This window comes from Oncorhynchus mykiss, chromosome 1, assembly GCF_057628025.1.
Source record: "Oncorhynchus mykiss isolate SJ-2025 chromosome 1, ASM5762802v1, whole genome shotgun sequence".
Lineage (NCBI taxonomy): Eukaryota > Metazoa > Chordata > Actinopteri > Salmoniformes > Salmonidae > Oncorhynchus > Oncorhynchus mykiss.
Genome location: NC_143022.1, coordinates 90,934,432 through 90,956,784, shown reverse-complemented (window position 1 = coordinate 90,956,784; position 22,353 = coordinate 90,934,432). Strand labels below are relative to the sequence as shown.

The 22,353-nt window shown below is 51.8% G+C and overlaps 1 protein-coding gene across 5 annotated transcripts in view; it reads right to left on the bottom strand.

Moving 5' to 3' along the window:
* Positions 1-22,353, bottom strand: part of LOC110505954 (WD repeat-containing and planar cell polarity effector protein fritz homolog) — a 195,046-nt gene that overhangs the window by 130,125 nt on the left and 42,568 nt on the right. For all 5 annotated transcript variants that reach the window (XM_090184051.1, XM_090184047.1, XM_090184040.1 and 2 more), the window contains exons 2-5: positions 12,479-12,563; positions 5,924-5,968; positions 4,412-4,462; positions 306-376 (exon numbers count right to left, since the gene is read on the bottom strand). In XM_090184051.1, the coding sequence (XP_090040177.1) occupies positions 306-376; positions 4,412-4,462; positions 5,924-5,968; positions 12,479-12,539 (228 nt within the window). In that variant the 5' untranslated portion in view covers positions 12,540-12,563. The remainder of the gene's footprint in view (positions 1-305; positions 377-4,411; positions 4,463-5,923; positions 5,969-12,478; positions 12,564-22,353) is intronic.

Below are 22,353 nucleotides of genomic sequence, written 5' to 3'. Positions count from 1 at the left end.
TTTCAGACAATGGTGGAGGGGTGAGGGGGGGAACAGGTTCAGCCAGGGCAAAGCAAACAAAGATACGTCTGTAATGCTAGAAAGAAAATGGGGAGGAAGGAGGGATGAGGGGAACCTTTAGGTGCCTGATCCCCTCAAATATCCCCCTCGATGACAGAGCAGGGAGCGAAAGCGAGGTGTTGAGAGAGAGAGGAGCGAGGGATTCAGAGAGAGAAAGAAAACAGAGGATGCCCCTATTTGTTAATCAATCGGGCGTTTCGGAAAGGGAAAACTCCCAGCAGCGCCCCTACCCTAGGGCCGGTTACCTCAAGCTTCTCGAGCGAATCACGGAGCTTCTCCGGACGACGGTTCCTGGGGGTCCACGAGTAGCCGCGAGCTACGAGACAAACGAGAAGAGGGGAAAGAAGAGAACAACAGGAAGTTTGGCCAGGTGACTTATTTGGAACGAGAGAGAGAGAGAGAGAGACAGAGAGAGAGTTTTCCCAAACTCCCATGGGAGCACACCGGACCGGAAAACCAACCAACCAATGGGATAATCATCTCATTTAATTTCAAGAGGTCAAGGAATGAATGAAACCGATTGGAGAAATACATCATCGCTACATGTTTAGACGGAAGGTTAAAGGTCAATAGGGTCACCTGGAAATGGAGAAACGGAGAGCAGGGTATTGGGTTTGCAGAACGAGGCTAGGAAGGGAATTAGGAAGGAGCAATGTGTCTAGGAATTAGGGTAGGAAGGGAATTAGGAAGGAGCAATGTATCAGTCTACCAACTGAGTCATACATACAATGCCCACAATCCTAGCGTTTCAATCTCCATGCTCTATAAACTGAGTCATACATACAATGCCCACAATCCTAGCGTTTCAATCTCCATGCTCTACCAACTGAGTCATACATACAATGCCCACAATCCTAGCGTTTCAATCTCCATGCTCTACCAACTGAGTCATACATACAATGCCCACAATCCTAGCGTTTCAATCTCCATGCTCTACCAACTGAGTCATACATACAATGCCCACAATCCTAGCGTTTCAATCTCCATGCTCTACCAACTGAGTCATACATACAATGCCCACAATCTTAGCGTTTCAATCTCCATGCTCTACCAACTAAGTCATACATACAATGCCCACAATCCTAGCGTTTCAATCTCCATGCTCTACCAACTGAGTCATACATACAATGCCCACAATCCTAGCGTTTCAATCTCCATGCTCTACCAACTGAGTCATACATACAATGCCCACAATCCTAGCGTTTCAATCTCCATGCTCTACCAACTAAGTCATACATACAATGCCCACAATCCTAGCGTTTCAATCTCCATGCTCTACCAACTGAGTCATACATACAATGCCCACAATCCTAGCGTTTCAATCTCCATGCTCTACCAACTGAGTCATACATACAATGCCCACAATCCTAGCGTTTCAATCTCCATGCTCTACCAACTGAGTCATACATACAATGCCCACAATCCTAGCGTTTCAATCTCCATGCTCTACCAACTGAGTCATACATACAATGCCCACAATCCTAGCGTTTCAATCTCCATGCTCTACCAACTGAGTCATACATACAATGCCCACAATCCTAGCGTTTCAATCTCCATGCTCTACCAACTGAGTCATACATACAATGCCCACAATCCTAGCCAGCCAGTCAGCCAGTCAGCCAGTCAGCCAGTCAGCCAGCCAGCCAGTCAGCCAGCCAGTCAGTCAGCCAGCCAGCCAGCCACCCAGCCAGCCAGCCAGCCAGCCAGCCAGCCAGCCAGCCAGTCAGCCAGCAACACTCTCCTACAGTTATCTCTACCCCAGAGTCTCTGAGAGTAGCCAGCCAGCCAGCCAGTAACACTCTCCTACAGTTATCTCTACCCCAGAGTCTCTGAGAGTAGCCAGTCAGCCAGCCAGCCAGCCAGCCAGCCAGCCAGCCAGCCAGCCAGCCAGCCAGCCAGTCAGCCAGTCAGTCAGCCAGCCAGCCAGCCAGCCAGCCAGCCAGCCAGCCAGCCAGCCAGTCAGCCAGTCAGCCAGCCAGTAACACTCTCCTACAGTTATCTCTACCCCAGAGTCTCTGAGAGTAGCCAGCCAGCCAGCCAGCCAGCCAGCCAGCCAGTAACACTCTCCTACAGTTATCTCTACCCCAGAGTCTCTGAGAGTAGCCAGCCAGCCAGCCAGCCAGTAACACTCTCCTACAGTTATCTCTACCCCAGGGTCTCTGAGAGTAGCGAGCCAGCCAGCCAGCCAGCCAGTAACACTCTCCTACAGTTATCTCTACCCCAGAGTCTCTGAGAGTAGCCAGCCAGCCAGCCAGTAACACTCTCCTACAGTTATCTCTACCCCAGAGTCTCTGAGAGTAGCCAGCCAGCCAGCCAGCCAGCCAGCCAGCCAGTAACACTCTCCTACAGTTATCTCTACCCCAGAGTCTCTGAGAGTAGCCAGCCAGCCAGCCAGCCAGCCAGTAACACTCTCCTACAGTTATCTCTACCCCAGAGTCTCTGAGAGTAGCCAGCCAGCCAGCCAGCCAGTAACACTCTCCTACAGTTATCTCTACCCCAGAGTCTCTGAGAGTAGCCAGCCAGCCAGCCAGACAGCCAGTAACACTCTCCTACAGTTATCTCTACCCCAGAGTCTCTGAGAGTAGCCAGCCAGCCAGCCAGCCAGTAACACTCTCCTACAGTTATCTCTACCCCAGAGTCTCTGAGAGTAGCCAGCCAGCCAGCCAGTAACACTCTCCCCCAGCCTCTGTGGGAAGACAAACTCAAAGTTAGCAGAACACATCTAAATACACAGGCCACTTGAAACTACCTCGTTCCACACACAAACCCCGTCATTTCCCCATACTCTCCCCATCGCTCCCCTCCACTGGCAGGAGAGAGGGAGAGAAGGAAAACAACTTTAAAAAGTTAATTGAATTCTGGGGCCTAGTCCTTCCCTGTGCATATACATGAGCGTTAATATGGAAGGTAAGGAGGTCTGCTTTTTCAAGATGGCGTAATCGTTTCCCCATCAGTTTTCCCTCCTCCTCTCTATTTAAATATGAAGTATTAAGAGACGTAGTCTCCCTTCTCACCAGTGGGAGTGGGGAAGCTGATACATGCAAATGAGGTAGCAGGGGGAGGGAGGGCAGGGGGACGGGTGTTTGTCTCCTGATAAGGGTGTCTGTATTCCCCTCCTGGGCGAGAGAGGGAGAGAGGAAGAGATGGGGGGAGGGAGAAAGAGAGAGAGGAAGAGATGGGGAGAGAAAGAAAGAGAGAGAGGAAGAGATGGGGAGAGAGAGGGAGAGAGAGGAAGAGATGGGGAGAGAGGAAGAGATGGGGAGAGAGAGGAAGAGATGGGGAGAAAGAGCAAGAGATGGGGAGAGAGGGAGAGAGAGAGGAAGAGATGTGGAGAGAGAGGGAGAGGAGAGGGAAGAGATGGGGAGAGAGGGGGAGAGAGAGGAAGAGATGGGGAGAGAGATGGGGAGAGAGGAGAGAGAGAGAGGAAGAGATGGGGAGAGAGAGGGAGAGAGAGAGGAAGAGATGGGGAGAGAGGGGGAGAGAGAGGGGAAGAGATGGGGAGAGAGGGGAGAGAGAGGAAGAGATGGGGAGAGAGATGGGGAAAGAGAGGGAGAGAGAGAGGAAGAGATGGGGAGAGAAAGAGGAAGAGATGGGGAGAGAGAGAAAGAGAGAGTAAGAGATGGGGAGAGAGAGGGAGAGAGAGGAAGACATGGGGAGAGAGGGAGAGAAGGGGAGAGAGGAAGAGATGGGGAGAGAGACAGAGAGAGAGGGAGAGAGGAAGAGATGGGGAGAGAGAGAAAGAGAGAGAGGAAGAGATGGGGAGAGAGAAAGAGATGGGGAGAGAGAGAAAGATATAGAGGGAGAGATGGGGAGAGAGAGATGAGAGAGAAAGAGATGAGATGAGAAATGAGAAAGAGAGATATATTAATAGTAGAGACAGAGAGAGATGAGAAGAGAGAAAGACGAATGAGTAGAGAGAGAGAGTCAGGTTGACTGACTAGCTAAGATTAATACATGGAAACCTGGTCATCCTGGTGTGATGGTGATTAGGTTCCTAATGGTGCCACTCTGGGGTGGACGTTGGACTGGGGAGAACACACACACACACACACACACACACACACACACACAGACACAGACACACACACACACACACACACACACACTCTCAACCAGTCCCCACTTCTTCCCAACCCCCTAAATACCACACTTGACCTGTTATTCAACCTATTCCAACACAACCTCACTACAACATCACCCACTCCAAATGATCTCACTTCTCCTGAACTCCCTTCTGCCTCAACATAGTACAATTTAACCCACCAAAATACTATCACCTACGGCTTGTTATAATGTTAGTTGTTTCTGCATGAGGTTTGTGTTGTCAGGGCAGTGATTTGAAAGGACTTACATTCAGAGAAATCCTGTTTGTCAGTGTAGTAGTGGTGCTCTGATGGGACGGCTGCAAGAAAGAGGAGAGAACTGGAGGTCAAAAACAACGAGGTACACTGTCCACTGTTCTACTGTCCTACTGTCCTGCTGTTCTACTGTTCTACTGTTCACTGTTCTACTGTTCTACTGTTCTGCTGTTCTACTGTTCTGCTGTTCCGCTGTTCCGCTGTTCCACTGTTCCACTGTTCTACTGTTCTACTGTTCCACTGTTCCACTGTTCTACTGTTCCACTGTTCTACTGTTCCACTGTTCCACTGTTCTACTGTTCCACTGTTATACTGTTCCACTGTTCCACTGTTCTACTGTTCCGCTGTTCTACTGTTCTACTGTTCCACTGTTCCACTGTTCTACTGTTCCACTGTTCTACTGTTCTACTGTTCCACTGTTCTACTGTTCCACTGTTCCACTGTTCTACTGTTCTACTGTTCCACTGTTCTACTGTTCTACTGTTCCACTGTTCCACTGTTCTACTGTTCGCTGTTTTACTGTTCTACTGTTTCAGGTGTATGCTGTGTACGTGTCAGTGTTGTCTATGTGTCAAGAAAGGATTTGTGTGTGGTGTGTGTGTGTGTGTTTCCAGGTGGGACAGGAGCAGCAAGCCAGTGCTAAACAGGGCCCCTCCAATCTGACCAGTCGACAGCCTAGCCCAAGCCTCCTCACTCAGCCGCCGGGAGCAGGAAAGTGGCCTGTCTGGTAGGATCTGGTAGGCCCCGCTGGCAGTTTAGCCCACTTCCAGGATTAGTGGCCCCTAATCAGATAAGAGGCTGAGAGGACACCCAGACACAGCCACCTGCTTCAGGACAGAGTAGGAGTAGCCCCTAGTGCCCCACACGCTGATCCAAGGTCAGTTTAGTGGTTTCGCCCCCTACAGTTAAGGTCAGGGGGGAGCTGATCCTAGAGCTGAGGGTCAGTGCGGGGAGGAGGAGCTGATTCCTAGATCTGAGGGTCTGGGGGGTGGGGAGTGGGAGCTGATCCTAGATCTGTGCCTAAGGGGTGAGGGACAGGAAGGGGGGGGGGGGTCCCTTAGTAATTCTAATGAGCCTGGGACTCCCTCTTGTGGAAAGAACGGTGTCTTACATTTGAGGTTGATATCAGTGTGTGTGTGTGTGTGTGTGTGTGTGTGTGTGTGTGTGTGTGTGTGTGTGTGTGTGTGTGTGTGTGTGTGTGTGTGTGTGTGTGTGAGTGTGTTAATAAAGGCTATTATCAATTTGCACAGCTTAAATTAGCCGACGTGATGTGGTACTCTCTGCTCTCTCTCTCTCCTTTGTTCTCCCTCCTCCTCTCTTCTCCTCCACTGAGATATCAAGACATCCTTCTGTAATCCTCCAAATGAAATGGCTTTGAGCAAGAGCATCATCTCACTGAAGATGGACAAGAGACGTGCAGCTGCTCAACATGCAGACGTGTGTGTGTGTGTGTGTGTGTGTGTGTGTGGTGGAAATAGGAACATATACATTCTAAACATATTTACCTGGCTCTCCTTTGTCATAGTACTGATAGGTGCCAATATCTGTATCTGTGTGCAGAGAGAGAAAGAACGAGAGAGAGAGATGGAAGGAGAGAGAGAGAGATGGATAGAGAGAGAGAGAGACGCAGAGAGAGAGAGATGGAAGGAGAGAGAGAAAGAGATGGATAGAGAGAGAGACACAGAGAGAGAGAGATGGAAGGAGAGAGAGAAAGAGATGGATAGAGAGAGAGAGAGAGAAGCAGAGAGAGAGATGGAAGGAGAGAGAGAAAGAGATGGATAGAGAGAGAGAGACGCAGAGAGAGAGAGAGAGAGAGAGAGAGAGAGACGTAGAGAGAGAGAGAGAGAGATCACCGGTCTGTCAGAAAAACGGACAGATCAGCAATTTCTCACCACGGGATAAACAATCACTATCAGCTAGTGTCCTGTCCCTTCTGCCTGCACTCCGTTCCAGATAACGAGGGAGGGAGGGAGGCTGGAAGGATGGAGGGAGAGAGGGAGGAGGGAAGGAGAGAGGGAGGGGAATAGAAGAGGAGGGAGAGGGAGGGAGGGATAGAGGAGGAAGGAGGGAGGGCTAGAGGAGGAAGGATGGAAGGAATATAGGAGGAGGGAGGGATAAAGGAAGGGGAATAGAAGAGGAGGGAGGGAGGGGAATAGAAGAGGAGGGAGGGAGGGAGGCATAGAGGGAGGGAGGGAAATAGAAGAGGGGGGAGGGAGGGAGGGAGGGAGGGAGGGAGGGAGGGAGGGGGAATAGCAGGATATAATACTGATGAAGAGAGAAGCCTCTGTAACCCCTCTTCACCTCCAGGACAGACTCCATCCCACACATATGCCTAGTTGCACCTAATCAACACACACACACCTCTACCCCTAAACTGCTGAGACTAGACTTTCATTGGGTGTTATTAGCGACGGCCCAAACTCCGGGCCAGGCCAGGATTCTCACAGCACATCACTATTTTATCACGTCCTCTCTTCTGCTGCTGCTGAGGCGTGTGTGTGTGTGTGTGTGTGTGTCTTCTGCTCCTTAGAACAGGTCACACTAATAAAGGGGGAGCGCTGACACACACACACACACACACACACACACACACACACACACACACACACACACACACACACACACACACACACACACACTTGTATCAACAGTCTCATACAGTCATATTCCTTTCATAGTATTTCCATCTGTCCTGTTTGATATGTATCCTCCAGACAGGTAACTAGGATTTTGGGCGGATGTATACTGTACAGACAGGGGTTGGCAGGGAGCGTCACGCCTCACCACCCCAAGCCACCATCCCGATATATCCCTCCACCCAACGTTTGCTCTGATAGCAAAAAACACTAAGTCAGAAACAAACTAATATAACCACGACACACACACCTGTCTCACACACACACACACACACACACACACACACACACACACACACACACAGTTTGGCCTCAGAGACACTATCTCCACCTGAAGCTTACCAGACTGGAACAGAAGAGACTGAAGGGAAGCTAAACAAGGAAAATCACATTTATTTCTCTCTCTGTGACTGAAAAGATGAACAGATAGGCGTGGAGATGGGAGACAGCAACTGTCAACCCCGACTCAAACTTAGGCCCCACCCACAAGGTCATAAAGGTCAGTGGTTGGTTGGTGGTCATCGTAAGCCTAGAGCATAGACCGCAATTGAATAGTAAAAGTCTGATTCAGAATTGAGATGATTGGTTCATTCAGAATGTGTTACATTATTAATATACAGTATCTAATATTAGCAGACGCTTTTATCCAAAGCTCCTTACAGTCATGTCTGCATACCTTTTACATATGGGGGGCCCCAGCGGGAATTGAACCCATGACCCTAGCGTAGAAAGAGCAATGCTCTACCAACTGAGCTAGAGGACCATTAATTTATATCAATGGGAGACTGGCTCACGTCAATGGGAGACTGGCTCACGTCAATGGGAGACAGGCTCACGTCAATGGGAGACAGGCTCACGTCAATGGGAGACAGCCTCACGTCAATGGGAGACAGCCTCACGTCAATGGGAGACAGCCTCACGTCAATGGGAGACAGGCTCACGTCAATGGGAGACAGACTCACGTCAATGGGAGACAGGGGGCAAGACAGGCTCGTGTCAATGGGAGACAGCCTCACGTCAATGGGAGACAGGCTCACGTCAATGGGAGACAGCCTCACGTCAATGGGAGACAGCCTCACGTCAATGGGAGACAGCCTCACGTCAATGGGAGACAGGCTCACGTCAATGGGAGACAGCCTCACGTCAATGGGAGACAGGCTCACGTCAATGGGAGACAGGCTCACGTCAACGTCAATGGGAGACAGCCTCACGTCAATGGGAGACAGGCTCACGTCAATGGGAGACAGCCTCACGTCAATGGGAGACAGGCTCACGTCAATGGGAGACAGGCTCACGTCAACGTCAATGGGAGACAGGCTCACGTCAATGGGAGACAGGCTCACGTCAACGTCAATGGGAGACAGCCTCACGTCAATGGGAGACGGTCTCACGTCAATGGGAGACAGCCTCACGTCAATGGGAGACGGTCTCACGTCAATGGGAGACAGCCTCACGTCAATGGGAGACAGCCTCACGTCAATGGGAGACGGTCTCACGTCAATGGGAGACAGCCTCACGTCAATGGGAGACGGTCTCACGTCAATGGGAGACAGCCTCACGTCAATGGGAGACGGTCTCACGTCAATGGGAGACAGCCTCACGTCAATGGGAGACAGGCTCACGTCAATGGGAGACGGTCTCACGTCAATGGGAGACAGCCTCACGTCAATGGGAGACGGTCTCACGTCAATGGGAGACAGGCTCACGTCAATGGGAGACGGTCTCACGTCAATGGGAGACAGGCTCACGTCAATGGGAGACAGCCTCACGTCAATGGGAGACAGCCTCACGTCAATGGGAGACGGTCTCACGTCAATGGGAGACAGCCTCACGTCAATGGGAGACAGCCTCACGTCAATGGGAGACAGCCTCACGTCAATGGGAGACAGCCTCACGTCAATGGGAGACAGCCTCACGTCAATGGGAGACAGCCTCACGTCAATGGGAGACAGGCTCACGTCAATGGGAGACAGGCTCACGTCAATGGGAGACAGCCTCACGTCAATGGGAGACAGGCTCACGTCAATGGGAGACAGGCTCACGTCAATGGGAGACAGCCTCACGTCAATGGGAGACAGCCTCACGTCAATGGGAGACAGCCTCACGTCAATGGGAGACAGCCTCACGTCAATGGGAGACAGCCTCACGTCAATGGGAGACAGGCTCACGTCAATGGGAGACAGCCTCACGTCAATGGGAGACAGTATACACTACCATTCAAAGGTTTGGGGTCATTTAGAAATGTCTTTGTTTTTGAAAGAAAATCTATTTTTTTGTCCATTAAAATAACATCAAATTGATCAGAAATACAGTGTAGACATTGTTAATGTTGTAAATGACTATTGTAGCTGGAAATGGCTGACTTTTAATGGAATATCTACATAGGCGTACAGAGGCCCATTATCAGCAACCATCTCTCCTGTGTTCCAATGGCACGTTGTGTTAGCTAATCCAAGTTTATCATTTTAAAAGGCTAATTGATCATTAGAAAACCCTTTTGCAATTATGTTAGCACAGCTAAAAACTGTTCTGATTAAAGAAGCAATACAACTGGCCTTCTTTAGACTAGTTGAGTATCTGGAGCATCAGCATTTGTGAGTTCAATTACAGGCTCAAAATGTCCAGAAACAAAGACCGAAGATCTCGAACGCTCTGTACTACTCCCTTCACAGAACAGTGTAAACTGTCTCTAACCAGAATAGAAAGAGGAGTGGGAGGCCCCGGTGCACAACTGAGCAAGAGGACAAGTACATTACAGTGTCTAGTTTGAGAAACGGACTCCTCACAAGTCCTCAACTGGCAGCTTCATTAAATAGTATCTGCAAAACACCAGTCAACGTCAACAGTGAAGAGGCGACTCCGGGATGCTGGCCTTCTAGGCAGAGTTCCTCTGTCCAGTCTCAACATCAACAGTGAAGAGGCGACTCCGGGATGCTGGCCTTCTAGGCAGAGTTCCTCTGTCCAGTCTCAACATCAACAGTGAAGAGGCGACTCCGGGATGCTGGCCTTCTAGGCAGAGTTCCTCTGTCCAGTCTCAACATCAACAGTGAAGAGGCGACTCCGGGATGCTGGCCTTCTAGGCAGAGTTCCTCTGTCCAGTCTCAACATCAACAGTGAAGAGGCGACTCCGGGATGCTGGCCTTCTAGGCAGAGTTCCTCTGTCCAGTCTCAACATCAACAGTGAAGAGGCGACTCCGGGATGCTGGCCTTCTAAGTAGGACAATTCCAAGTGACCCCAAACTCTTGAACGGTAGTGTATGTCAGTGGGAGACAGACAGACACATGTCAATGGGAGACAGACAGACACATGTCAGTGGGAGACAGACAGACACATGTCAATGGGAGACAGACAGACACATGTCAATGGGAGACAGACAGACACATGTCAATGGGAGACAGACAGACACATGTCAATGGGAGACAGACAGACACATGTCAATGGGAGACAGACACATGTCAATGGGAGACAGACAGACACATGTCAAAGGGAGACAGACAGACACATGTCAATGGGAGACAGACAGACACATGTCAAAGGGAGACAGACAGACACATGTCAATGGGAGACAGACAGACACATGTCAATGGGAGACAGACAGACACATGTCAATGGGAGACAGACAGACACATGTCAAAGGGAGACAGACAGACACATGTCAATGGGAGACAGACAGACACATGTCAATGGGAGACAGACAGACACATGTCAATGGGAGACAGACACATGTCAATGGGAGACAGACAGACACATGTCAATGGGAGACAGACAGACACATGTCAATGGGAGACAGACAGACACATGTCAGTGGGAGACAGACAGACACATGTCAAAGGGAGACAGACAGACACATGTCAATGGGAGACAGACAGACACATGTCAATGGGAGACAGACAGACACATGTCAATGGGAGACAGACAGACACATGTCAATGGGAGACAGACAGACACATGTCAATGGGAGACAGACAGACACATGTCAATGGGAGACAGACACATGTCAATGGGAGACAGACAGACACATGTCAATGGGAGACAGACAGACACATGTCAAAGGGAGACAGACAGACACATGTCAATGGGAGACAGACAGACACATGTCAATGGGAGACAGACAGACACATGTCAATGAGAGACAGACAGACACATGTCAATGCGAGACAGACACATGTCAATGGGAGACAGACAGACACATGTCAATGGGAGACAGACAGACACATGTCAATGGGAGACAGACAGACACATGTCAATGGGAGACAGACACATGTCAATGGGAGAAAGACAGACACATGTCAATGGGAGACAGACACATGTCAATGGGAGACAGACACAAGTCAATGGGAGACAGACACATGTCAATGGGAGACAGACACATGTCAATGGGAGACAGACACATGTCAATGGGAGACAGACAGACACATGTCAATGGGAGACAGACAGACACATGTCAATGGGAGACAGACACATGTCAATGGGAGACAGACAGACACATGTCAATGGGAGACAGACACATGTCAATGGGAGACAGACACATGTCAATGGGAGACAGACAGACACATGTCAGTGGGAGACAGACAGACACATGTCAATGGGAGACAGACACATGTCAATGGGAGACAGACACATGTCAATGGGAGACAGACACATGTCAATGGGAGACAGACAGACACATGTCAATGGGAGACAGACACATGTCAATGGGAGACAGACACATGTCAATGGGAGACAGACACATGTCAATGGGAGACAGACAGACACATGTCAATGGGAGACAGACACAAGTCAATGGGAGACAGACACATGTCAATGGGAGACAGACACATGTCAATGGGAGACAGACACATGTCAATGGGAGACAGACAGACACATGTCAATGGGAGACAGACACATGTCAATGGGAGACAGACACATGTCAATGGGAGACAGACAGACACATGTCAATGGGAGACAGACAGACACATGTCAATGGGAGACAGACAGACACATGTCAATGGGAGACAGACACATGTCAATGGGAGACAGACAGACACATGTCAATGGGAGACAGACACATGTCAATGGGAGACAGACAGACACATGTCAATGGGAGACAGACACATGTCAATGGGAGACAGACAGACACATGTCAATGGGAGAAATGTGAGTTAATTGGATAGAACGTACAAGTTCAGAACCAGAAGTCTTAAATGTATTTGATCAGAAAGAATTGACATTAAATAAAATAATAAAATAATGAATTTGAAGAATTGAAGAGCTCTGTATACGTGTTATTTAATAGGATCTCTATGTAGAGATGAGAGAGAGAAGCAGATATATAGATAGATAATGTAGAAATGTTCACACACACAAGTGTCGTAATACATTCCACTTGTAGTGAGCTGCTGGAGGACCAACAGTGAATCTGTCTCTAAAACAGACAAACAAACCTCTGACTTGTAGTGAGCTGCTGGAGGACCAACAGTGAAGCTCGGCCAGGCAGAACGCCATCTGACGGAGGAGGGGAACCCGAGACTGCAGAGAGAGGAGGGGAAAGGAGGGAACGAGTGAAATCAGGAGAAAAAGGGGAGACAAAACAACATGACAGATACACCTGTAGTGGTGATGAACACGGGGGGGTTACATAGAGGGTGCTCAGGGTCTCACACACACACACACACACACACACACACACACACACACACACACACACACACACACACGTGAACTCTAAGAAGGCCCTGCTATAGTACACACACACGCACACACACACACACACACACACACACACACACACACACACACACACACACACGTGAACTCTAAGAAGGCCCTGCTATAGTACACACATCATAGGTAGTGGGGGGCAGGTAGCCTGTCGGTTAGAGAGAAAGGTCCTTAGTTTGAATCCCCGAGCCGACCAGGTGAAATATCTGTCAATGTGCCCTTGAGCAAGGCACTTAACCTTCATTGCTCCTGGGTCAACGTTGATAATATCTGACCCGGGCTGTGACCCCACTCTCTGCTGGGATATGCAAAAAAAATTCTAACATTTACATTAGTGAAATATACGCACCCAGCAAATGATTATGTATTAGTGATGAAGAACCTATCATTCCACACACATCACTGTCTGTTGATGAAGAGGACAAATCTCTCTCCCCACATCATCTCTCTCTCTCTCTCTTTTCCTCCCTTGCTCCATCCCTCTCTCATCCATGACCAGGTTACTGCTGAGGGTGGACTCTCTCTTCCTTTCCTTTCCCTCCCTCCCTCCCTCCCTCCCTCCCTCCCTCCCTCCCTCCCTCCCTCCCTCCCTCCCTCCATAATGCTGAGGGTGGACTCTCTCTTCCTTTCCCTCCCTCCCTCCCTCCCTCCCTCCCTCCCTCCCTCCCTCCCTCCCTCCCTCCCTCCCTCCCTCCCTCCATAATGCTGAGAGTGGACTCTCTCTTCCTTTCCCTCCCTCCCTCCCTCCCTCCCTCCCTCCCTCCCTCCCTCCCTCCCTCCCTCCCTCCCTCCCTCCCTCCCTCCATAATGCTGAGGGTGGACTCTCTCTTCCTTTCCCTCCCTCCCTCCCTCCCTCCCTCCATAATGCTGAGGGTGGACTCTCTCTTCCACTCCCTCCCTCCCTCCCTCCCTCCCTCCCTCCCTATATAATGCTGAGGGTGGACTCTCTCTTCCTTTCCCTCCCTCCCTCCCTCCCTCCCTCCCTCCCTCCCTCCCTCCCTCCATAATGCTGAGGATGGACTCTCCTTCCCTTTCTCTTTCTCTCCTGATCCCTCCCTCCCTCCCTCCCTCCCTCCCTCCCTCCCACCCTCCATAATGCTGAGGATGGACTCTCCTTCCCTTTCTCTTTCTCTCCTGATCCCTCCCTCCCTCTCTCCCTCCCTCCCTCCCTCCATCTCCCTCGCTCCATATTGCTGAGGCTGAACTCTCTCTTATCTCTGTCCCTTGCTCCTGCTGTGGGGAAATAAACTCTCACTCCACCACTCACCTCCAACACACACACACAACACACACACACACAACACACACAACCTCCCTACAAAATAATAAACAGATAAACATGGCGCCACTGAAACGCTGGGGTAGCAGCACTGCTGTATCACTGGAACTAGTTTACTGACATAAGAGGATTCTTTGTGTGTGTGTGTGTGTGTTTATGTGTGTGCTTATGTGTGAGCGTGTGTGTGTGTGTGTGTTTGCGTCCGCGTGTGTCCATAAGAGGATTCTTTGTGTGTGTGTGTGTGTGTGTGTGTGTGTGTGTGTGTTTGCGTCCGCGTTCATGTGTGTCCATAAGAGGATTCCTTTATCCTATAATAACCTGCTTCAACTGGAAGTCAGCCCTTTTCTGAAGGGAAACCAATATGGCCATGAAGTGAGGAAAAGGATATCTGTCATTTAGCAAAGAGAGATAGCTGGGCGACTAGGCGTTACAGTTCAGAGGTCACATCAGAGACAGTAGTGTGGGTATACCGGAGCTACCAAAAGGTTTCTGTAGGAACGGCATGTTTACCTGGGTATCAATACATTTGGATTGTTGGATTAGAGAACACTGGGATGCACTCTGTGTCTCTGTGTCCAGTCCACACTCTGTCTCTCCGTGTCCAGTCCACACTCTGTCTCTCTGTGTCCAGTCCACACTCTGTGTCTCAGTGTCCAGTCCACACTCTGTGTCTCCGTGTCCACACTCTGTGTCTCCGTGTCTCCGTGTCCACACTCTGTGTCTCCGCGTCCAGTCGACACTCTGTGTCTCCGTGTCCAGTCCACACTCTGTGTCTCAGTGTCCAGTCCACACTCTGTGTCTCCGCGTCCAGTCCACACTCTGTGTCTCAGTGTCCAGTCCACACTCTGTGTCTCAGTGTCCAGTCCACACTCTGTGTCTCAGTGTCCAGTCGACACTCTGTGTCTCCGTGTCCAGTCCACACTCTGTGTCTCAGTGTCCAGTCCACACTCTGTGTCTCCGTGTCCAGTCCACACTCTGTGTCTCCGTGTCCACACTCTGTGTCTCAGTGTCCAGTCCACACTCTGTGTCTCAGTGTCCAGTCCACACTCTGCGTCTCAGCGTCCAGTCCACACTCTGTGTCTCTGTGTCTCAGTGTCCAGTCGACACTCTGTGTCTCTGTGGCTCAGTGTCCAGTCCACACTCTGCGTCTCCGCGTCCAGTCCACACTCTGTCTCAGTGTCCAGTCCACACTCTGTGTCTCCGTGTCCAGTCCACACTCTGTCTCAGTGTCCAGTCCACACTCTGTGTCTCCGTGTCCAGTCCACACTCTGCGTCTCAGTGTCCAGTCCACACTCTGTGTCTCAGTGTCCAGTCCACACTCTGTGTCTCAGTGTCCAGTCCACACTCTGTGTCTCAGTGTCCAGTCCACACTCTGCGTCTCAGTGTCCAGTCCACACTCTGCGTCTCAGTGTCCAGTCCACACTCTGTCTCAGTGTCCAGTCCACAATCTGCGTCTCAGTGTCCAGTCCACACTCTGCGTCTCCGCGTCCAGTCCACACTCTGTCTCAGTGTCCAGTCCACACTCTGTGTCTCCGTGTCCAGACCACACTCTGTGTCTCCGTGTCCAGTCCACACTCTGTGTCTCAGTGTCCAGTCCACACTCTGTGTCTCCGCGTCCAGTCCACACTCTGTGTCTCTGTGTCTCAGTGTCCAGTCCACACTCTGTCTCACTGTCCAGTCCACACTCTGTGTCTCCGCGTCCAGTCCACACTCTGTGTCTCAGTGTCCAGTCCACACTCTGTCTCAGTGTCCAGTCAACACTCTGTGTCTCCGTGTCCAGTCCACACTCTGTGTCTCCGTGTCTCAGTGTCCAGTCGACACTCTGTGTCTCAGTGTCCAGTCGACACTCTGTCTCAGTGTCCAGTCCACACTCTGTGTCTCTGTGTCTCAGTGTCCAGTCGACACTCTGTCTCAGTGTCCAGTCGACACTCTGTGTCTCAGTGTCCAGTCCACACTCTGTGTCTCAGTGTCCAGTCCACACTCTGTGATTCAGTGTCCAGTCCACACTCTGTGTCTCAGTGTCCAGTCCACACTCTGTGTCTCAGTGTCCAGTCCACACTCTGTGTCTCCGTGTCCACACTCTGTGTCTCCGTGTCTCCGTGTCCACACTCTGTGTCTCTGTGTCCAGTCCACACTCTGTGTCTCCGCGTCCAGTCGACACTCTGTGTCTCCGTGTCCAGTCCACACTCTGTGTCTCAGTGTCCAGTCCACACTCTGTGTCTCCGCGTCCAGTCCACACTCTGTGTCTCAGTGTCCAGTCCACACTCTGTGTCTCAGTGTCCAGTCCACACTCTGTGTCTCAGTGTCCAGTCGACACTCTGTGTCTCCGTGTCCAGTCCACACTCTGTGTCTCAGTGTCCAGTCCACACTCTGTGTCTCCGTGTCCAGTCCACACTCTGTGTCTCCGTGTCCACACTCTGTGTCTCAGTGTCCAGTCCACACTCTGTGTCTCAGTGTCCAGTCCACACTCTGCGTCTCAGCGTCCAGTCCACACTCTGTGTCTCTGTGTCTCAGTGTCCAGTCGACACTCTGTGTCTCTGTGGCTCAGTGTCCAGTCCACACTCTGCGTCTCCGCGTCCAGTCCACACTCTGTCTCAGTGTCCAGTCCACACTCTGTGTCTCCGTGTCCAGTCCACACTCTGTCTCAGTGTCCAGTCCACACTCTGTGTCTCCGTGTCCAGTCCACACTCTGCGTCTCAGTGTCCAGTCCACACTCTGTGTCTCAGTGTCCAGTCCACACTCTGTGTCTCAGTGTCCAGTCCACACTCTGCGTCTCAGTGTCCAGTCCACACTCTGCGTCTCAGTGTCCAGTCCACACTCTGTCTCAGTGTCCAGTCCACAATCTGCGTCTCAGTGTCCAGTCCACACTCTGCATCTCCGCGTCCAGTCCACACTCTGTCTCAGTGTCCAGTCCACACTCTGTGTCTCCGTGTCCAGACCACACTCTGTGTCTCCGTGTCCAGTCCACACTCTGTGTCTCAGTGTCCAGTCCACACTCTGTGTCTCCGCGTCCAGTCCACACTCTGTGTCTCTGTGTCTCAGTGTCCAGTCCACACTCTGTCTCAGTGTCCAGTCCACACTCTGTGTCTCCGCGTCCAGTCCACACTCTGTGTCTCAGTGTCCAGTCCACACTCTGTCTCAGTGTCCAGTCAACACTCTGTCTCAGTGTCCAGTCAACACTCTGTGTCTCCGTGTCCAGTCCACACTCTGTGTCTCCGTGTCTCAGTGTCCAGTCGACACTCTGTGTCTCTGTGTCCAGTCGACACTCTGTCTCAGTGTCCAGTCCACACTCTGTGTCTCTGTGTCTCAGTGTCCAGTCGACACTCTGTCTCAGTGTCCAGACGACACTCTGTGTCTCAGTGTCCAGTCCACACTCTGTGTCTCAGTGTCCAGTCCACACTCTGTGATTCAGTGTCCAGTCCACACTCTGTGTCTCCGTGTCCAGACCACACTCTGTGTCTCCGTGTCCAGTCCACACTCTGTGTCTCAGTGTCCAGTCCACACTCTGTGTCTCCGCGTCCAGTCCACACTCTGTGTCTCTGTGTCTCAGTGTCCAGTCCACACTCTGTCTCAGTGTCCAGTCCACACTCTGTGTCTCCGCGTCCAGTCCACACTCTGTGTCTCTGTGTCTCAGTGTCCAGTCCACACTCTGTCTCAGTGTCCAGTCAACACTCTGTGTCTCCGTGTCCAGTCCACACTCTGTGTCTCCGTGTCTCAGTGTCCAGTCGACACTCTGTCTCAGTGTCCAGTCCACACTCTGTGTCTCTGTGTCTCAGTGTCCAGTCGACACTCTGTGTCTCAGTGTCCAGTCCACACTCTGTGTCTCAGTGTCCAGTCCACACTCTGTGTCTCAGTGTCCAGTCCACACTCTGTGTCTCAGTGTCCAGTCCACACTCTGCTTCTCCGCGTCCAGTCCACACTCTGTGTCTCTGTGTCTCAGTGTCCAGTCGACACTCTGTGTCTCTGTGTCTCAGTGTCCAGTCCACACTCTGTGTCTCTGTGTCTTAGTGTCCAGTCCACACTCTGTGTCTCAGTGTCCAGTCCACACTCTGTGTCTCAGTGTCCAGTCCACACTCTGTGTCTCAGTGTCCAGTCCACACTCTGTGTCTCAGTTTCCAGTCCACACTCTGTGTCTCTGTGTCTCAGTGTCCAGTCCACACTCTGTGTCTCAGTGTCCAGTCCACACTCTGTGTCTCAGTGTCCAGTCCACACTCTGTGTCTCCGCGTCCAGTCCACACTCTGTGTCTCTGTGTCTCCGCGTCCAGTCCACACTCTGTGTCTCTGTGTCTCAGTGTCCAGTCCACACTCTGTGTCTCAGTGTCCAGTCCACACTCTGTGTCTCAGTGTCCAGTCCACACTCTGTGTCTCAGTGTCCAGTCCACACTCTGCGTCTCAGTGTCCAGTCCACACTCTGTCTCAGTGTCCAGTCCACACTCTGCGTCTCAGTGTCCAGTCCACACTCTGCGTCTCCGCGTCCAGTCCACACTCTGTGTCTCCGCGTCCAGTCCACACTCTGTGTCTCAGTGTCCAGTCCACACTCTGTCTCAGTGTCCAGTCCACACTCTGTGTCTCAGTGTCCAGTCCACACTCTGTGTCTCAGTGTCCAGTCCACACTCTGTGTCTCAGTGTCCAGTCCACACTCTGCTTCTCCGCGTCCAGTCCACACTCTGTGTCTCTGTGTCTCAGTGTCCAGTCGACACTCTGTGTCTCTGTGTCTTAGTGTCCAGTCCACACTCTGTGTCTCAGTGTCCAGTCCACACTCTGTGTCTCAGTGTCCAGTCCACACTCTGTGTCTCAGTTTCCAGTCCACACTCTGTGTCTCTGTGTCTCAGTGTCCAGTCCACACTCTGTGTCTCAGTGTCCAGTCCACACTCTGTGTCTCAGTGTCCAGTCCACACTCTGTGTCTCCGCGTCCAGTCCACACTCTGTGTCTCTGTGTCTCCGCGTCCAGTCCACACTCTGTGTCTCTGTGTCTCAGTGTCCAGTCCACACTCTGTGTCTCAGTGTCCAGTCCACACTCTGTGTCTCCGTGTCCAGTCCACACTCTGTCTCAGTGTCCAGTCCACACTCTGTGTCTCCGTGTCCAGTCCACACTCTGCGTCTCAGTGTCCAGTCCACACTCTGTGTCTCAGTGTCCAGTCCACACTCTGTGTCTCAGTGTCCAGTCCACACTCTGCGTCTCAGTGTCCAGTCCACACTCTGCGTCTCAGTGTCCAGTCCACACTCTGTCTCAGTGTCCAGTCCACAATCTGCGTCTCAGTGTCCAGTCCACACTCTGCATCTCCGCGTCCAGTCCACACTCTGTCTCAGTGTCCAGTCCACACTCTGTGTCTCCGTGTCCAGACCACACTCTGTGTCTCCGTGTCCAGTCCACACTCTGTGTCTCAGCGTCCAGTCCACACTCTGTGTCTCCGCGTCCAGTCCACACTCTGTGTCTCTGTGTCTCAGTGTCCAGTCCACACTCTGTCTCAGTGTCCAGTCCACACTCTGTGTCTCCGCGTCCAGTCCACACTCTGTGTCTCAGTGTCCAGTCCACACTCTGTCTCAGTGTCCAGTCAACACTCTGTCTCAGTGTCCAGTCAACACTCTGTGTCTCCGTGTCCAGTCCACACTCTGTGTCTCCGTGTCTCAGTGTCCAGTCGACACTCTGTGTCTCTGTGTCCAGTCGACACTCTGTCTCAGTGTCCAGTCCACACTCTGTGTCTCTGTGTCTCAGTGTCCAGTCGACACTCTGTCTCAGTGTCCAGACGACACTCTGTGTCTCAGTGTCCAGTCCACACTCTGTGTCTCAGTGTCCAGTCCACACTCTGTGATTCAGTGTCCAGTCCACACTCTGTGTCTCCGTGTCCAGACCACACTCTGTGTCTCCGTGTCCAGTCCACACTCTGTGTCTCAGTGTCCAGTCCACACTCTGTGTCTCCGCGTCCAGTCCACACTCTGTGTCTCTGTGTCTCAGTGTCCAGTCCACACTCTGTCTCAGTGTCCAGTCCACACTCTGTGTCTCCGCGTCCAGTCCACACTCTGTGTCTCTGTGTCTCAGTGTCCAGTCCACACTCTGTCTCAGTGTCCAGTCAACACTCTGTGTCTCCGTGTCCAGTCCACACTCTGTGTCTCCGTGTCTCAGTGTCCAGTCGACACTCTGTCTCAGTGTCCAGTCCACACTCTGTGTCTCTGTGTCTCAGTGTCCAGTCGACACTCTGTGTCTCAGTGTCCAGTCCACACTCTGTGTCTCAGTGTCCAGTCCACACTCTGTGTCTCAGTGTCCAGTCCACACTCTGTGTCTCAGTGTCCAGTCCACACTCTGCTTCTCCGCGTCCAGTCCACACTCTGTGTCTCTGTGTCTCAGTGTCCAGTCGACACTCTGTGTCTCTGTGTCTCAGTGTCCAGTCCACACTCTGTGTCTCTGTGTCTTAGTGTCCAGTCCACACTCTGTGTCTCAGTGTCCAGTCCACACTCTGTGTCTCAGTGTCCAGTCCACACTCTGTGTCTCAGTGTCCAGTCCACACTCTGTGTCTCAGTTTCCAGTCCACACTCTGTGTCTCTGTGTCTCAGTGTCCAGTCCACACTCTGTGTCTCAGTGTCCAGTCCACACTCTGTGTCTCAGTGTCCAGTCCACACTCTGTGTCTCCGCGTCCAGTCCACACTCTGTGTCTCTGTGTCTCCGCGTCCAGTCCACACTCTGTGTCTCTGTGTCTCAGTGTCCAGTCCACACTCTGTGTCTCAGTGTCCAGTCCACACTCTGTGTCTCAGTGTCCAGTCCACACTCTGTGTCTCAGTGTCCAGTCCACACTCTGCGTCTCAGTGTCCAGTCCACACTCTGTCTCAGTGTCCAGTCCACACTCTGCGTCTCAGTGTCCAGTCCACACTCTGCGTCTCCGCGTCCAGTCCACACTCTGTGTCTCCGCGTCCAGTCCACACTCTGTGTCTCAGTGTCCAGTCCACACTCTGTCTCAGTGTCCAGTCCACACTCTGTGTCTCAGTGTCCAGTCCACACTCTGTGTCTCAGTGTCCAGTCCACACTCTGTGTCTCAGTGTCCAGTCCACACTCTGCTTCTCCGCGTCCAGTCCACACTCTGTGTCTCTGTGTCTCAGTGTCCAGTCGACACTCTGTGTCTCTGTGTCTTAGTGTCCAGTCCACACTCTGTGTCTCAGTGTCCAGTCCACACTCTGTGTCTCAGTGTCCAGTCCACACTCTGTGTCTCAGTTTCCAGTCCACACTCTGTGTCTCTGTGTCTCAGTGTCCAGTCCACACTCTGTGTCTCAGTGTCCAGTCCACACTCTGTGTCTCAGTGTCCAGTCCACACTCTGTGTCTCCGCGTCCAGTCCACACTCTGTGTCTCTGTGTCTCCGCGTCCAGTCCACACTCTGTGTCTCTGTGTCTCAGTGTCCAGTCCACACTCTGTGTCTCAGTGTCCAGTCCACACTCTGTGTCTCAGTGTCCAGTCCACACTCTGTGTCTCAGTGTCCAGTCCACACTCTGCGTCTCAGTGTCCAGTCCACACTCTGTCTCAGTGTCCAGTCCACACTCTGCATCTCAGTGTCCAGTCCACACTCTGCGTCTCCGCGTCCAGTCCACACTCTGTCTCAGTGTCCAGTCCACACTCTGTGTCTCCGTGTCCAGACCACACTCTGTGTCTCCGTGTCCAGTCCACACTCTGTGTCTCAGTGTCCAGTCCACACTCTGTGTCTCCGCGTCCAGTCCACACTCTGTGTCTCTGTGTCTCAGTGTCCAGTCCACACTCTGTCTCAGTGTCCAGTCCACACTCTGTGTCTCCGCGTCCAGTCCACACTCTGTGTCTCTGTGTCTCAGTGTCCAGTCAACACTCTGTGTCTCCGTGTCCAGTCCACACTCTGTGTCTCCGTGTCTCAGTGTCCAGTCGACACTCTGTGTCTCAGTGTCCAGTCGACACTCTGTCTCAGTGTCCAGTCCACACTCTGTGTCTCTGTGTCTCAGTGTCCAGTCGACACTCTGTGTCTCTGTGTCTCAGTGTCCAGTCCACACTCTGTGTCTCTGTGTCTTAGTGTCCAGTCCACACTCTGTGTCTCAGTGTCCAGTCCACACTCTGTGTCTCAGTGTCCAGTCCACACTCTGTGTCTCAGTTTCCAGTCCACACTCTGTGTCTCTGTGTCTCAGTGTCCAGTCCACACTCTGTGTCTCAGTGTCCAGTCCACACTCTGTGTCTCAGTGTCCAGTCCACACTCTGTGTCTCCGCGTCCATTCCACACTCTGTGTCTCTGTGTCTCCGCGTCCAGTCCACACTCTGTGTCTCTGTGTCTCAGTGTCCAGTCCACACTCTGTGTCTCAGTGTCCAGTCCACA